This window comes from Anopheles gambiae, chromosome 3 (genome assembly GCF_943734735.2).
Source record: "Anopheles gambiae chromosome 3, idAnoGambNW_F1_1, whole genome shotgun sequence".
Taxonomy (NCBI): domain Eukaryota; kingdom Metazoa; phylum Arthropoda; class Insecta; order Diptera; family Culicidae; genus Anopheles; species Anopheles gambiae.
The window spans coordinates 11,240,608-11,257,758 of NC_064602.1; the positions used below are offsets into that span (position 1 = coordinate 11,240,608).

A 17,151-nucleotide genomic window follows, 5' to 3' on the forward strand; every position below is an offset into this window, starting at 1 on the left:
TGCATTGAATTTATGTTGCTTTGTTATTGTTGATTCCACTCTCCTTGCTCTTATAATTCCTTCTGATGACATCCAGTTATCTCTACAAAACTTTTTCCCCGTGCCAATTTCCCCTTTCCTGTCCTGTCACCCTTAATCGCATCCTTTTGTCTGGTTTGTTTTCATCAGCTTATCGCGCCCGCAACACCATCGTCGAAATGCGACGCTTTATTTCAATGCTAAGAAGATGTGCTAAGCCCTTTAGATAAGCATGGGGGGAGGGGGGGCGAAACGTACCGTAATAGGGCAGTGCACCAAAGGAACGAAGCAAAATGCAAGCAATAGAGCAATAAATAAACGATACATACAGCACGGGTGGGTTGCTTCCTTCGACCGGTTCGCTGGTTGAAGCAAGTTTCCCACGAGGAAGCAAGGGGAAGTGTCTCTTCCACCGAACAGTCAGCCTGTACCCGTCTTCCTTCATACCCACCCGCTCTTTTAATCGTGCCCATGGTGCACGGCATAGTATTTACGATGCCGGTTGCTTGCGGTTTTTCTTGGACACGTTGTTCACTCGGTACCCGGTGGTGATGGTGGAGAAGAAAGTTTGTTCGAAACATTCCTCGCCTTTGGAGTGGTGCTGTGAGGAAGAGCGGTGGAAACACATAGCAAAACATAAACATCAACTATTGGGCATAACTTTTCGTACGCGCAACGGGTGGAGACCCGGCGAAGGCAGGAGGAGGATTTAGTCTCCTTTTTCCAGCCAAGGACTTTTCATGTTCTATGTACTGTGTGGTTGTGTTTCGTATCCTTCGCGGGCGTTTTTTTTTCGGTGTGTGCACCCTCTGAACTCGCCGGGCTGATTATGTGGTCGTTGCACGCCACTCACCGCGTGTCGTTCGGTTTCGTTCTGTCGTTTTTTCGGCAACCCATAAGACACCACCAGCACTGTGTGTGTGTGTGTGTGTCTTTGTGGTGTTTCACAGCTTTTCCTGTTTTTTCCCGCTATAGCTACATTCTACTGTGAAGGGAAGAAATAATGGCCATCCTTATGTGTTAGCGGTGGGGAGGGGAAAAGAAAGTTTCCTACACGTTCTGCTGTATGTAGAGAGATACTGAAAATCCCGGGAACCCTGGGAATTTCTCCCGGACACCGTTTTGTTTGGGAATCCATTGCTGCAAAAAGCTTCAACTTTTTTCTACATTTACGCTCCCGAAAAACTGATGCTTTCCTGTATGCTTTTGTGCCAAGCTCTTCCTTTTTTCATATCACAACGTGTCCTTGATCCTTGCAGTACAATGATCGTGGAAAAAGGTATATACTTTTGCTTCCTCCTTTCTGCCAAGGATTTTGACTTTCCCACAGCGCTTGTGTCGAATCATTTCTTCCGTTTCTTTTTGCCTTTTTTATGCTAACATTCTCTCAGTTTCTACCAAAAACCTCTAGAGAGTCCCCGGGTGTGAACCGGGAACAAAACCCCCCCTGTAAGTTGGGTCCTGGGATGGTTCTTTCTCATCTTTCCAAGCGTGGTGGAGGATTGATTTTTCCTGGAGACTCCCGGTGAGAACACTCCCCCGTAAATGGCACTGTGTGGCGACGGTTGGCACCCTTTGCAAAAATACAATCCACCGATGGTAAAGTCACGCTGTGGATGATGTCTGTTTGGCTTGTTGTTGGTCATCCCTCCGGTCCCTCCCAAAAAGGGGCATTTTCCCTTTCCGTAGTGGGGAGGTTAAGGCGTTACGTGCTACTTTGTGGTAGCTTTAGTTTCTGTTGGTTGGACTGAAGAAATGAAAATTTATGATACCCCGCTGTTGTCTCTGCTGCGTCTCTGCGGTCTTCCAGCTCCAGTACCGATGCTGGTTTTGTAACGCTCCTTTGCGGAAGGTGTGCCGAATGCGGAAGATAAATGTGCGTCTGTGGGGCCAGGTATGCGTAGAAGTAGGAAGTAGAAAAAAAGATAAATATTATGAAGCATAAATTATTTTCCCGAGTGTATTTTCCTCCGGTATACGAAACAGTGAAACGGGGGAAGGTTTCTTTCAAAGGATATACGCACTATGCCATAGCTTATTGGTTGATGAAGCTATTATTTGCTATCCTAGCCTAGCGCTATCACAGCCAAATATCTTCTTTATGATTAATTATTTGAATCCATTTTGCAACTGAAATGTTTTGAACTGATTTATTACTGAGAAAACATCGACTGCACCGGAAACCCTTTACGCACATTTTCACGCCGGCACATTAGTTTCGTGCGGTGTTTTGTCCATCACAAACATTTCGGCCTCCAGCCCAAGCTCGGCGGCCAGCTGCTGGTATAGCTCAAGCGTACACTTGTGGTACGGCTGGCCGAAAGCCTTCACCAGCGCAGCATAAGCTTCACGATAGTAACCAATCTCCACTGGCATCATCAGCTTCGAAGCCTCATAGTTCTCGAGCGCTCGCTTCCGCTCCAAATGCGCGTACAGATTCGCTGCAAACTTGTCAAACGCTTGACGATCATCGGCAGGATCTACATCGTCGTCTTCTGAGCTGGATTGTTTCGGTTTGGCTCGGATCGGATCGTTGGGTTTTCTCGTTTTTGCATTCTGTTCCGATAGTTTTGCTGTTTTAAAGCTTGACTGTTTTCTTGGACTTTAGAAATAAATTGTGAAAAAAAATATCTTATTTGATTTGGAATTCCCTTCATAGGTGTACAACCCTACCTGTCACGCAACCCACGTAGATGGCGCTCGATGCTCCCGATTTTTTCGGCCTCACTGCCGCCGTGCAGCTGTCGAAGGCGTATCAACGTTAGCTTCAGTGCTTCCGGCTTTGGTTGTGATAGCTCGATCAGATGGCACTGGGAGGAGGACGATGGACCGTCCGACAACAGAGAGGATTGACTCGATTTGCTTGACCGCTGTTGCAGTACTTCTTTGTGTGGTTTTATAGAAATTGGAGTAGCTTTTCTTTCGACAGGAGTCGTTGCGGTTGGAGGTTTCATGGTTCTCTGCTCACTAGCGGGTTGATCGATTGTAGCTGGAGGAACGTTTAGATTCTTCTTTGGAAGAATTAGTACAGTTTCCACCTGCTTTGGAACGTTAGTTTCGTGCAGTTCGTGCACTCCAGGATTTTCGGCAAACGAATCGGGCTGTTGGCAAGTGGTACATTCATCTATTGGATCTAACATGATCTTCAAGTCCTCTTGTATGGCAATGGGATTTGAGTCATTCTGTACTGTTGCGATTGGAACGGTATCACTAGACTCTTTTTCGGATACTTCTAACGAATCCAATTGCTCCGTTTCTTCATTTCTGTGGGTTTCAAGGCTCATATTTTCAGGTGCTATCTGATCTGGGACATCTGAGATCAATTCTTCTGGTACAGGTTCAGTAATTTGGTGATCTGTTATTACTTCGTTTGATGCAGCTGTTATTGTGGTAATGTCAGCGGGCTTTTGATCAAGGCCAACATCATGCTGTTGTTCCTGAGCGATCAATTGTGGTTTGTTCACCTTTGGTCCACGATTTGGAATTGGTTGGGAGCCTTAAAAACACAATTCGAGGGACAAGAATTGGTACTGTTTTGCTCCAGAAGTAGTGATAGATTATAGACATTACGGTAAAAGACATTACTACCTACCTTTATTGGTTTTTGATGATTTTGAATTTGGTTTTGGTGTGTGCTTATCTTGTCCTTTTGCATTGGCCCCAAACAAGTTCATTTTGTCCAAAATGCTTTTGCTTGGTCCTGAAGTAATAAATATTGAAAGGGGTGTATGAATTTATATTATAATTAAAAATAGCATGTAATCTCAAATATTCTTACCTTTCTTTGCCGTTCCAGAGGTGATGGACGATTCCATAATTGATTATTAAAACTAAAGTTTCACGTAAAATTTTGAATACAAGCCGAAATAGCTAACACAAACCACACACAAACCTTTCAATTTAGAAGTTTCCGAAAGAATGAAACTAATCGGCATGCCAAAGCTTGCTTTGATTGTTGGTGTTACACATAGCAGCATAAAAGTTGAAAAACTACTACGATTAAGAAGATAATGATGATGTTGATGATGATGATGATGGTGTTCTATCCAAACTTGCTTTACGCAGAAATATCCACCATCTCTCACAATGCTCTCTATGCACGGTTGCGTAAAGTTTATGTTTTCAAGTGGAAGTGGATTTTCAGTTTTACGATTTCCACTATGTTGTCCCGTTTTATGCTCGTAAAACCAAACCAGTCTGAACCGATTGTTGGAAGCGCTATGGGGTAACCGTTTTTTTCGATTCCTATTCCACGCGGGAAGTGTTAACCATGGTCATCGTATCTAGGAATAAAAATGCTTAAGTTTTAGCAGCTTTTTCGACACCCTCGGGTGGTTTCATCCGATTTTTATGGTTGGGATAATTTTATTGATTTTTATCTCTGTTGTCAAATATTCATAGGGGGATTTTGAGTGGATGAAACCTTATCAATACTAATGAATGATGTGCGTTTTTAAGTGTTTTTGTGCAGTTTATATCGCTGAGGTACTGGTGTAACCTTTGTTTAATATCCTTTTTCCATTTTTTTCTTTTCAGGTGAGTTTCATGGATAATATAGAAATCAACAGTGAGTGATTTATATGATTTAATGTGTACGTTTTATAATTTGATATAGGGTTGAGTCATTTTTTTATTTCTTTTCAAACAAGTCGAGTGAAACGGTGATACAAAATTAGGGGAAATTTGGTTGGAGAAAAATGTTGCACAATCACTTGCCAAATCCAACATGGTCTAGGAGAAAAAAAGCAAAATTCTGATACATAAAACATACTGTCGGCCGTGCAGACCTTTCAGAAATTTCGAGCGAGAAGTTGTATGAGGAATTTTAAACTAGAGAAGGATTTAGAAGCAAATTTACTAGTGAGTGGGAGAGGGTCCTTTTTCCCGAAGCCACCCGACCCCTCGGTGCCGCTTGATTTGCATACTGCTCAGTCCACCCCAGGATGTGAAGGCAAACTACGGGTGCCCGCAACGCAAAAACCATATAATGTCTTCATGCACAGCATTCTTGCAGAAAATTATGTGTTTCGGTTTTAATTCAATCATTTGTAAGCCTCTCTGCTACACTTTTCTCGGGTTAGAAATTCAAATCGATTGATTATACATTCGTATTCTTAGCAAGGTCTCAAGCGCGTGTATACCCCATACCAGCAAGAATAAGAAAACCGATTCACCCAAAAGGGACAAAAGAAGTATGTCAACGATCAAGACGCGCGCTGCACACAGAACTACGAACACACAGAAAACGGTGCATCAGTGCATCATTAGCTAAAAACGCGCGACTGTCGATGATCTCGATCGACGGAAGCCAACCCAACCGAAGGGGTTAATCGACCAGACCAGTGTGTAGTACAAAACGCTTCAAGAAGTGTTCGCCCGCCAGACCAGAGGCCAAGCCAAAACCCCGGGTGTGTAGACATATTATTTCTGTTTTATGTTTTCGGCCTCTTTCTCTTGCTGCGCGCCGGTCCCATCACCGTCGTTTCCCGCTGATGCACCTTACTTCCTCCGCCCCAGAAAGGTTGTGCATCTCTTGCTCGCTCGCCTTTTCGGTGTTTCGCCTTTTTGTGGTGGATCGCCACCGCCAACCACCGTGCAGTTTTTGGCCTTGTTCGATTACATTGACCTTGTGCTGTCGCGATCGTATCGTTTGATGCAACACCCGCTGGAGGATTTGTGCTTTTCGTTGCCGGTCTTGTCTGGCGTCCTCCCCGGAATGCCTCCGGGCTTTGACTGTGGGGACTGTGGCGAGAGAAGCGATAAATCTCTTTTCTTCCGTTTTGGGGTTGATTTCTCTGGACGTGCTTTGCTTGCTTCGCGATCGCCTCTACGGGTTCGGGCTCTAGACACACGAATGTTGCAGTATGTGCGCTTCAGCCCAACACGAGTGTGCATTTAGGCTTGTTGAAAAAAAAGAAGCTAATTTTTGAATAGAAACTGACTCACACATGCTCCACAACCTCACGCATACACTCCCAAACACAATGTATCCAAATGAGGACTCCCTCTTCTTCCTCAACGCTCCGTTTACTGTTTTCAAGGATACACACTCATTTTCGGGATAATCTTCCCTCTGTTATGTTATGTTGGTTAATTCTCGTAGCCAACACAATGGTAATTATAGGCTTTCGGTGGTCGCAAATTAGATCGCAGGAAAAGTGCGCGTGTGTGTGTGTCTGTGAATGCATTATGGACGATTGTTGCCCCTGATCGATGCAAAAATGCATTATGGTTTGGTTATGCCTGGCTTAATGACGCCCGGCGCTTCTCGCAAAAACCTTCATCAACAACCTGTCATTTCAATGTATGGCTTTGCTGGAAATGTTTTGAAGGTTTTGTGTGGTGGTTGCTGAGTTTACACGGTTTGATGTTTCTTGATGCTAACTGCGTCCGTCAACCTGCGGGAAAATCGGTCGACAGAAGGTTTGTTAACCTACTATCCATGGTCTTAAGCCACCACCCGAAGATGGTGCTTCACAGCTACATTCAACGAGAGGAGCTCATGCACACATTGGGGCTTTGTCTTTTATTGTTACCGCAACAATTATCATAATTACTACTAGAGAGGAAGAATATATTTTTGTGTAGCTTGCCATATGGTTTTTGGTTCATTAATTTTAATAGTGCGGGAACATCACAAAACCGTACCACATTCAACGCAATATGAATTAGTTGAAAGGAAATCAGACTCTCTTTGTATAATGTATTTGTGTAAAAAGAAAAAATGACGGTTGCATTAAGATACACATTTCAATTATTATTTATATTTCATTTAAAATAATGCAAAAAATGACAGTTTTTCAAATATTTGAATTGCATTTCTTGCACTCACATTGCTATGTTTTAAAATGTATGTTTTAAATACGTACCCTTTTTAACGCCTGCAATATATCAACGCTTTATAGTGCAGTGTCTAGCGTGTAATGGTATCTACACTGCAAGTCATGAGTTCTAATCTCATTGATGATTCATGTGATCCCTAGATATGGGCAAAATATTATTTAACAGGGTGCCTACATCATAAATCAATACATTTGTTGGGGCACTGGGAGGGTACTACGGCCGAAAAAGGTGGTGTATACATAGTACAGTTTTGTCCAATAAAATCATTACTTTATAGCACCTTTGATGATCTAAGTTAGAAAACTGGAGCTTTAGCCTGTATCAGTGAATACATTCATCAATCGTGGTTATATGTCCCATACCTACTAGACAGCTGTGTTCGCTATTATCAGTTTCAACTAAAGTCATATCTTATAGGTGCTTAACATCAGAAATAAAATTAAAATACCTGGATTTATTCAATTTTATTGTACCTTTCGTTGCCTATTGTATTTTAGTAACAGAAGTTCTTGATGTTGGTTACCAGTAGGCAACGTGGGATGATATTGAGGTTTGCATTTATTAAGGCCGGGCTACATTGATCGTACTCGCAAGTGTAATTTCGATTTTCACTAGCGCATCTGGCGGCCGCTGACCGAAGCAATTTGGCAAACAATTTGGAGCCGCTTCAGAAAATACGTTATTTTTCCATGTTTTTTACTTTAACTCGACTGAAAAAGCTATGCAATTGATAGATAAATATGTTGTGCAAGTATTTCAGCCGTTTTCGCAACGAAAAACGGTGGAAAAACTAATTAATTTTGAGATTCGGCACGACCATTCCCCCGACGACCAAAAAAAGCTTCCACCAGCCGCCACCAGATGCGCTAGTGAAAATCGAAATTACCCTTGCGAGTACGATCAATGTAGCCCGGCCTTTAGAAATTATGACAGAATTGTTAAGAATGTTCTTACGTTATTGGACCAAAATATTATTTTTATTTATTTTATGTACCTGCGTTAACGAAGGACAATTCTAGATTAAGTCTTGCGCTTTTCTTTTAATTTTATGCTACCAATAACTACCAATCTTGTAATGACAGTTTATCAGAGAAAAGAGGGCGTATAATAGAGCCTTTTTGTCATCTATTTATTAATTCTATATTGCTAGTGATGTCAACGTAAACAAAATTCCAATTAATGGTTTCGTTCCGCTCCACTTCGAACTACTCAAGTCAAGCAGTTGCTCCAAGTACTTCATTGCAAGAGAAAAAAAACTTGTATTATAATTGAATACCTTTCTTTTACTCTACAAAAATATGTAATTTCTTCATCTGTTATGCTTTACCGATGCTCCAGCTACTTGGGAAATGTCGTTTGTTTTATAAAATTTTTGTCAAATTAGTCAAATGGAGTGTTTTTTGAAATTGTTGTTTTGTCACCGACCACGTGTTAGTACCAAATGTTCAAAGTTATAATTCGCAAAGAACCTAATTAAACATAACTGGCCATATTCTACGCTACATTCGTTTTGATTTGAGTCGAAAAATTGAGCTCCTAATTGATATTTTGCATATAAACTATCTCAAGGAATGCGAGTGTTTTTATTTCAAATTTACATACATTCACAATAACTGCCCAAAGCTATGCACGGAAACACCCTAAAGAGCAGCAACCCTTTTTTTTGCTCCACACTTCTCTCAATCACCTTCCCGTAGGCTTCCAAACGTTGCTTTATTAAAACCTTATCACACCCCACTTTCCCTTTCATTCTGCGGTGTGTGTGTGTGAGTGTGTTTGATAATCAAACCCGGTCTGTGCTAGACGATTGCTGGTGCTGGTGTTTGGTAGCGGTGTCGTACCGCATGTCACCAGATTGTTAATAACGGTTGTACGGTGGGAAGAGAGGCTTGCCTAAGAGGTTGGTTTTGTTGATAAGGGAATAAAGGGAAGAAAGAAAAAAAAAGGTCACACATACACCAACCAAACATCAAACACCACAAAACACATACAACATAATGGAACTGTTTTTGTCACTTCCTATTTTGTACGGGAAGCACTACGAATGCATTCTGGGAACTGAGGAGAGCACTTGTACGGTGTGATGTAACTGTGTTGCCGGCGCCGTTAGTATCGTTTTCGGGTGAGTTGTTTTCACCAGGATGGTAAACGGATGTAATTACGTTACGTTTAAGGGAACAATTAGCTTTCTGATTGTTTCTTATTAATTAGTTTGTATGTTTATAGTTTTTGTGTATGTTTAAGCCTGTATAGGTCATCAAGAAATTGTGACAATTAACAAACAATTAACGTAAGAATGCTTGGTTAATTGATAGAAAGCAGTGTTATAAATCCTAACAATTAACTAATTAACAGGGGCGGTCCCGTGGTACAGTCGTCAACTCGAACGACTCAATAACATGTCTGTGATGGGTTCAAGCCTAAAATGGACCCCCCCCCCCCTCCACGTAGCAAGGATTGACTATGCGGCTTCGTGGTAATGAATTCAGTCTTGAAAGCCTGTATGGGCCGGCATGTCCACGTAGGAAGAAGAAGACCCTAATAAACAATAAATAAACAATTCTTGTGATAAATCATTAGAGATTCTTAATTATCTAGTATACTCAATCTTCACTTCTGCACATTTAATGTATAAAATTCATTCTCAGAATTCAATAATTCATGAATTCTTAAGGCCGGGCTACATTGATCGTACTCGCAACTGTAATTTCGATTTTCACTAGCGCATCTGGCGGCGGCTGACCGAAGCATTTTGCCAAACAATTTGGGGATGCTCCAGAAAATACGTTATTTTTCCATGTTTTTTACTTTAACTGGACTGTAAAAGCTTTGTAATTGATACATAAATATGTTGTGAAAGTATTTCAGCCGTTTTCGCATCGAAAAACGGTGAAAAAACTAATTAATTTTGAGATCCGGCACAACCATTCCCCCGACGACCAAAAAAAGCTTCCACCAGCCGCCACCAGATGCGCTAGTGAAAATCGAAATTACACTTGCGAGTACGGTCAATGTAGCCCGGCCTTTATGATCTATTAACTACCACAAGTTGTGTGAATCATAAAGGCCGGGCTACATTGATCGTACTCGCACGTGTAATTTTGATTTTCACTAGCGCATCTGGCGGCGGCTGACCGAAGCATTTTGCCAAACAATTTGGAGCCGCTCCAGAAAATACGTTAATTTTCTATGTTTTTTACATTAACTGGAGTGGAAAAGCTTTGCAATTGATACATAAATATGTTGTGCAAGTATTTCAGCCGTTTTTGCAATGGAAAACGATGGAAAAACTACTTAATTTTGAGATCCGGCAGGTCTATTCCCCCGATGACCAAAAAAAGCTTCCACCAGCCGCCGCCAGATGCGCTAGTGAAAATCAAAATTACGCGTGCGAGTACGATCAATGTAGCCCGGCCTTAATAACTATCCAACGATTGTTGAATCAGAAGCAATCAAAGATTCGTGAATCGTACTATTTGTTTCGTGGTTCCAATAACTCCAAACTGAAGCCATGTATGAATGAATGCTTGATGAATCATTCAAGCACAACATCATACGCTAATTTATGTTTTCTATGTTGCACGCAATTCATGTTGGCTTGTGTTGACATTGTGATAGATTTCAATCCAAAATAAAATTATATTTTAATTCATAGCATCGTTCAATGTGTTTTGTTACCTAGGGATGCCTCAGGCATGATCTTTAATTAGTCGTCTAAATGTACGTCCCAGGTTTCCTTTTTTGCTCGGAATATTTTTAGCCCCCAATTGCGTAAAACAGCACACGAGTGTGGACAAAACGGTTCATTTAGGGTCTAATTAAGGCGCACACACACACACACTACCCGGGCTTCTTCTACCGTGCGCATACTTCTTCGTTCATTCGCCTGACCGGAAATGGTTCCCGGAACCGGTCACTACTATTTCCGTGTTTGCGCGTTTCGTAAACAGTAAAAACGTGGCTACCACCACCACCACCACCACCACGCATCGGTCCTGATAAACAGTTTTTCCTTCTTCGATTAGTTATTCTTGTTCCCGCCGTTCCAGGAAGGAAGCACACCAGCACAATTGCTTTCGCTTTGCCACCCATCCCCGCCTCCCCACAGGGCCCAGGCCAAAGTGTTGTTTCTCAAGTCACAATTCCAATGCGGAGGGCGCATACCGTTTCCTACGGGAGCAGGTTTTTATCGATTTTGGAGAGAAAAGTGCTCCCTCAATCCCGTTTCTGGTGCTGGGGTGGAGAAGAAATGCTTTCCAAACGCGACGATGGGTCGCCGACAAGCGCACACCGAATTCTTCGTGTTGCCGCTGAGTGTCCTTCGTGTGTCCCTGGAAGAACGTGCATACGTGTCCGCGGGAAGGGAATGGATTCGGTTGTCCCTTTTTCTATGTGTGTGTGTGCGTTTAATGGGAAGAAGGACAAACATTCCATTGCTGTTGCTACTGCTGCTCACTTTTGTACCCGCAGAGTAATGTGTGCAGTTTCCTGATTTTGTCCCTGCTTCAAGTCCTCAGATTGGGAATTATTGGCAATTGGGAAACGATAGGGAAGATAGCGTTCGTGGGTCAAATGTCAGGGAAAGGTTAAACTCTCTAAGACGTGAGACAATTTGGCAAACGACAAAAGGGAAGTAGAGGTGAACGGGATCACTGGTTGGAGGTTGTAAGGTTCTGTTTGTTTACCAGTTCTTGGGGAAATTGCATATTTTATTAGTGGGAATGTAATATTTCATAAATTACATTAAAAATAGATGATTATTCGGTACAAATAAAGATGAATCCTCGCCGTTGCTTCGACTTGCATTAGCTTCAAATATCGTGAGGTATAAATGTTTATCTATTGCTTTATTGCATCTTCTGTTTTGCTGTAATATTTTGTTATATTTATTTATAACAAGCTTCTTAAATAATTAAACTGTTTTGTATATGAATAATCCAAATTGTAATAAATTAATATATTGCATACCTTCAGGCGTTTTGCAACGCTTGGCGAGGGTTAACCTGTATTTTTACCGTTAATTGAACGAATTCAACCGGTTTTAACAGGTTTTTATTGAAGTATTAGGTCACATTTTCTAAAGATATTTATATTTTAGCAATTCAATTAAATTCCTTCGTTATTAAAAATTAGCCATTAATAAAGCACAAATAGAGCATTATGGCAAATTGTGACACTTGTTTACCTTCATATTTTCTGCTAAATAAACCACAAACAAAACGATGAAATTCTCACTCTGCCTTTCTTTCCCGTGAACCGGAAGCATTGCAAAAAGGATAAGCGTTTGCGCGCCACACAAGGAAGAGAGATGGAGGAATGGATCGCGACGCGTAGTCGCTTCGCGGAGCCTGTCAGGGAAGGTGTCCTCCCTTGTGTTCCTTCTGTCGCTGTTTTCTCTTCCTGGCTGGTCCGCTGGCAACGCGCGATCAGTGAAACTCTCTCTCTCGCTATGGTTGTGTTGGTGCCGCTTCCCGGAACTTCCTGGTAAGGCTCTCACCGTTGCTCACCCCATGCACAGCCGCTCCGTCGCCTCTCAATCCCTATTTCTAAGCTTATCCACGATTATTCCGATGTGTGTTAGAGCTACTTCCGCACCCCATATACACAAACACACACACGTATGTGTGTGTGTATAGTCTGTATGTGCCTCGAAATTCCCTAAACACACACGCACACATACGCCGTTCCACCCTCAAATGGGAACAGTCTTGAATTGAATTGATAATTTGCATCCTTACTGTTTGTCTGTCCGGTGGTTTGAGACGGGGCGTTCGGCATTTGATTAGATTAGACCCCAAGCAGACAACAGTTGTCGTTCTGCTGGTGGACGCTTGCCAGCCCAGTCTCAATCGACGTGGGAGCGCACATAGATGTAGCGAAGTAGGAGGAGGGAATGGTGGGCACATGGGGTGGTATGGTAAAATGAATGAATCTATCACCGCGGCTCATCAGCAGCGCGCCACTACCACCGTCTTGCAATGTGCCGCGCCGCGAAATCGAATTGAAAATGCATCGATGTCGTAATAAAAAGTGCAGCCACGGTTTGCATCTGTCTCTTCTGGCGACCCGGGGTGCCTACGTGACGACCAGGGCCTATTGCCGCCTGCTCACTCCTCGGTGCGTTTTCTCTTTTTCGCTCTTCCATTCCATTGATGTGCCCGATATATAGGGGATGAAAAAAGGGAGCGTCGAGTATCATCATCATCATCATCATCGTCATTGCACACACAATCAAAATAGGGTTTTGTATGTGTGTGTGTACGAAGGGATGGAAAGGGTGCAGGAGAGGAGAAGCTGGCGGAGGGAAACGGTGAGAGAAGAGTAAAATGTGTGCGTCGAAACAACGAGGAGGGGTAGGAACATGCGGGCAAGGGTGAGAATGTGAGAGAACGGAAGTCGTTAATGGTGCAAAGCGAGGAAGCAGGTAGAGCGGGGTCGACTTAGTTGCAGGAAGAGGAGAGAGTGAGAGAGAAAGAGAGAGAGAGAGAGAGAGAGAGAGAGAGAGAGAGAGAGAGAGAGAGAGAGAGAGAGAGAGAGAGAGAGAGAGAAAGCGAAAGAGCAGCTTAGATTTTAGTTAGTATCGGTGATAGGAGAGCGTGAGCAGCAATTGGAGAGCACACCGCATCGGATGGTGAGCAAATGAAGGGTTCGTCGGATGAGTTGTTTTAAAATTGAGTAAATTGCACAATTGTTTGTGTAATGGTAGTTAGTGTGATTCTCAAATCCACTCGCTTCACCAAACATAACAGACGTCCTTATTATGGGTTTAAAAGATGGACAAAGATTGCCATTAAAGAAAGTAGAAACTGTACTCAGGATATTGACACAATTCAACGTACCTTATTGATAAATATATTATTTAGTAGTCAACGGAGTCCATATATGCACTGTTGCTGACCTGAAAAAAAAACCATCGTTTCACGTTGTTTTGTTTTCACTAACATGCATATCTCTCTTTGAGCTTTTAGTTCCTCGAGGAATCATCTTAGGAAGACTCCACTTACATTTTTTCTACATTTACTTTTCACCTGCCTATATTTTCTCTCTCTATAGGACAGATATGCTAAGACAACCTAAGCTGCACCATTGAATGACAATTCAGAGCAGCTTAATCTGAGGAGTGTATATTTTAGTACATGATACTTCATATCAACAAGTTTAGTTAGTTTCCTAAGACTGTGGTCTTATTCCCTATGTTCGTGACAGATAACCTCGAATTACAGATGAACGAGAAAAGGACTGACATCACCAGCGGCCTTACTAACAAATCCAGATCTACGTAGGGATGACGTACGGATAGCTGAGGGCACTCTTTGAAGTCGGCCAAGATTTCATCCGTGTCGAGTCAAAGATTCTGTGCTGACAATATCATGGAAGCTGAGTTGCACCCATAGATGGTGGCTGCCAACCGGTCATTATATAACCTCGCAGCAGTTTATCATAAAAATCTAGTACTCGCATATACCTCTGAGACACGGACACTGTCCTAATCTGACGAAATCCTCTTGGGGCTTTAAATTTGGCGAAACCCGCGGTTTATAGAAAGATGCTCAGAGGAATTTTCGTCCCCGTATGCGAGGCAGGGTAAGGGACGACCGTCTAAAATGATGAGTTGTTCAAGCTGTACAGTGTTATCACTTTCGTGCATCGTATTAAGCTCGCCTGGCCTCGGTGAACTGACCAGATATGTGTAGAATCGGACGAACTAACCCGTAAAGTTCTTTTAGTTCTTGCACGGGGACTGAGGAAGTGTGGTTGGTTGGTCCAAATTGAAGTGGAAAGTTTTGGTTGTTTTCTCGTGTTGCTTGTACTATACATTAGGCATTGGACCATTAACTAAGGTGGATGTCTCTCGTAGGTGTAGGCTGTAGGTCCCTTGAAGAGTATGTACCATCGATATGCCTGTTCATCGGTACCGTAGACTTTCGATAGATTTGAAAGTAAGAACAATCCAATCAAAGAACATATTTTTGAAATTCCTGAAAATAATTACAAGATTGTTTACAAAATAAATTCTTTTGCTTGCGTCCTGCAGTAGCAGAAATTGCCCTTATTATCGCTGTAGTGTCCTTCACAAGTCCGGTAGCAACTACACCAACCTCATTCGCGCCGAAAGCCCCTGCCTGCCCGCAACACGCTCTGCGAGCAAATGCATGCTCTCTATCTCTCTCTCTCTCTCTCTCGTTCTACGCAAACGAAGCAAAGGAAACAAAAAAACCCAACCGGTTTGCTTGGCCCCTGCATCACGGAGGGTATCACCGCGACAGATGAGAGCAGCGTCGATTCAATTCGATTCCGACTGGCAGCGCGTACGGACGGCCGATTCACGCTCGCACGTCACCCGGCTGCTCGGGTGTGTTGCGTTTTTGAAAGGGGCAGGACCATTTCAACCGGAAGAAGGGAGCAAAGGCAAGCAAGCAAGCAAAAAAGCAGCAAAGGAAAGAAAAGTGAAACCCAAATTCGGTGGCCGGTGATGATGATGTGGTGATGGTGAATGCGGTGTGTGTATGTACGTGTGTTTTACGGTGTGTGTTACCCAGAACGACAGAGCACAGCAAAGCGCAGAATATAGTGTGTGATTAGTTTTTCCACAATCGATTGAGCCTCGCAGCAGCGCGCTCAACCCTTTTGCCCTGTGCCTGTGCTTGCTTGTGTTTGTGTGCGTAAAGTGAAAAGGGAATACACCTGAGAAGGAAAGCAAAGGGTAGCTAATATAAGTGCAGCAGCAGTGTATCATCAACGTGTTCATCCTCACGGCAGAAGTGTTGTGTGTGAAATCATCATCATCATCATCATCGTCATCGCGCTCGAGCAGTGTGTGCGGGCGTTCCGTGCGTGCGCGCGTATGTGTGTGTGTGCAGTACGTGTGGTGTGTATTTCCGAAGGTGTGTTTCCATTCTTTTCTCTTCCCCTTCTTCCTCTCTTGCTCTCGCTGAATGGCTGGCGGGTTGAAGAGTTTGTACGTGCATCGTTCGCTTGACCGCGTGCGTGAATGTGTGCTTCAATCCGCACTCCGTGCCTGTCCCAGTAGTATGCGTGTGCGGTGTGTGATATAGTAGGCAGGGCACGTCGCACGTTAAGTAGTAGATAGTAACGGCATATGCGGTGCGCAGCACACACACAGACACACAGCATGGGGCCCGTGTTTCGTAATAGGCGAGCGAGCGAGCGAGCGAGCAAATGAGAATAGTAGGCGCTTTCACCTCTCCTCCCTCGTGCGCGCTCGTGCCCTTCGCCATGTTTGGTGGCCCCCTTTTCCGCACGTCATCGTTTATCAGCAGCAGCAGCGAGCGGCGGGAGGGAATTTCGCGTTTGCGGGGAGGGTTGGTTTGGGTTGGACGAAGAGCGGGTGGTAATTGTACGGCCCATCCATCCGCCGTATCAATGGGGTGGAAAAAAGGGCCAATTGCCTGTAGATGTGTGCGTGTGTTTGTGTGTGCTGAATTGGTGGAATCGGTGTGGAGCGTGAAAAATCGTGCCAAGTTTTTCGGCCTGCTCGAATCGCGGACATGCTTGCTCGATTTTATTCACTTACCGTTAGCTTCCATCACGTTTTCGTTCCGTACATGAAGGAAGGGAGAGGCTTCATGACCGATATTTTTTTATCAAAAACGTTCTAAGTGGTGAGGAAGAGATTAGGATATCGTTTTTCACTGAAGGGAGTGTTTTTTTACAAGTCCAAACGCTAAAAAGTGTGGTTTTGTGTGTAGTTGTGTGTTTTAAATATTTAATAAAAAAACCCTTACGTGTATTTTCACCCTTTTAGAGGCTTTTATTTGCTCTTATATCATTATCAGATTTTGAGTAAAAAGTAACCAACACTTCGTAAAAAAGAAACCCAATTTTGTTCTCCTTTTTGCATGTCGCCTCTGCCTCTGAAATTTGCATGTTCGGGAAGGTCATGAAAGCGTCGTTATCATATTCGGGTGTCTGTGTGTACGGCACACAAACTCTCAAACCAGCAGTAGCTCGTGGAGATGTTGCAGTGTGTTGTTGTACTTGTTGGTACATCAAAGTGGTCATGCTAAATTTGCTGTCGTTAGTGGCAACCATTTTCGTTGAATTATTCGATTTTGAGTCGAACTGAGGCGCCAGCAGCAGTCCCAGGGTAGTGCAGGGTTCGCTATACACAATTTAAATTCAGCACGCCCCAGTTTACCCCATCGGATTGTTTAGCGGGATGGGGAGAGAAAGGGGGTGTCTCTAATTCCACATCCTATGTCATCTAGCATCCCTCCCCCTCCCTCCTTGCACGTGGGCGGCAAACGGAATCACAAATGAAAGCCAACA

The 17,151-nt window shown here is 43.3% G+C and overlaps 2 protein-coding genes across 5 annotated transcripts in view; one reads left to right on the forward strand and one right to left on the reverse strand.

Moving 5' to 3' along the window:
* LOC1277464 (histone demethylase UTY) overlaps window positions 1-17,151 on the forward strand; it is a 93,564-nt gene that overhangs the window by 17,080 nt on the left and 59,333 nt on the right. For 2 of the 4 annotated variants that reach the window (XM_061659422.1, XM_061659424.1), the window contains exon 1: window positions 15,130-15,746. The exons of 1 other annotated variant lie outside the window; for it this stretch is intronic. The gene's annotated coding sequence lies outside the window, so the exon portion shown is untranslated. Of the gene's footprint in view, window positions 1-15,129; window positions 15,747-17,151 lie in introns of those variants that run through there. One more of the 4 variants, XM_061659423.1, reaches the window with a different exon arrangement.
* Window positions 2,150-3,738, reverse strand: LOC1277465 (uncharacterized). The gene is made up of 3 exons (XM_316936.4): window positions 3,611-3,738; window positions 2,692-3,514; window positions 2,150-2,620 (listed from the first exon to the last, which is right to left on the reverse strand). Exons 1-3 carry the CDS (start codon window positions 3,690-3,692, stop codon window positions 2,218-2,220), a joined length of 1,308 nt encoding a protein of 435 aa, XP_316936.3. The 5' UTR covers window positions 3,693-3,738; the 3' UTR covers window positions 2,150-2,217.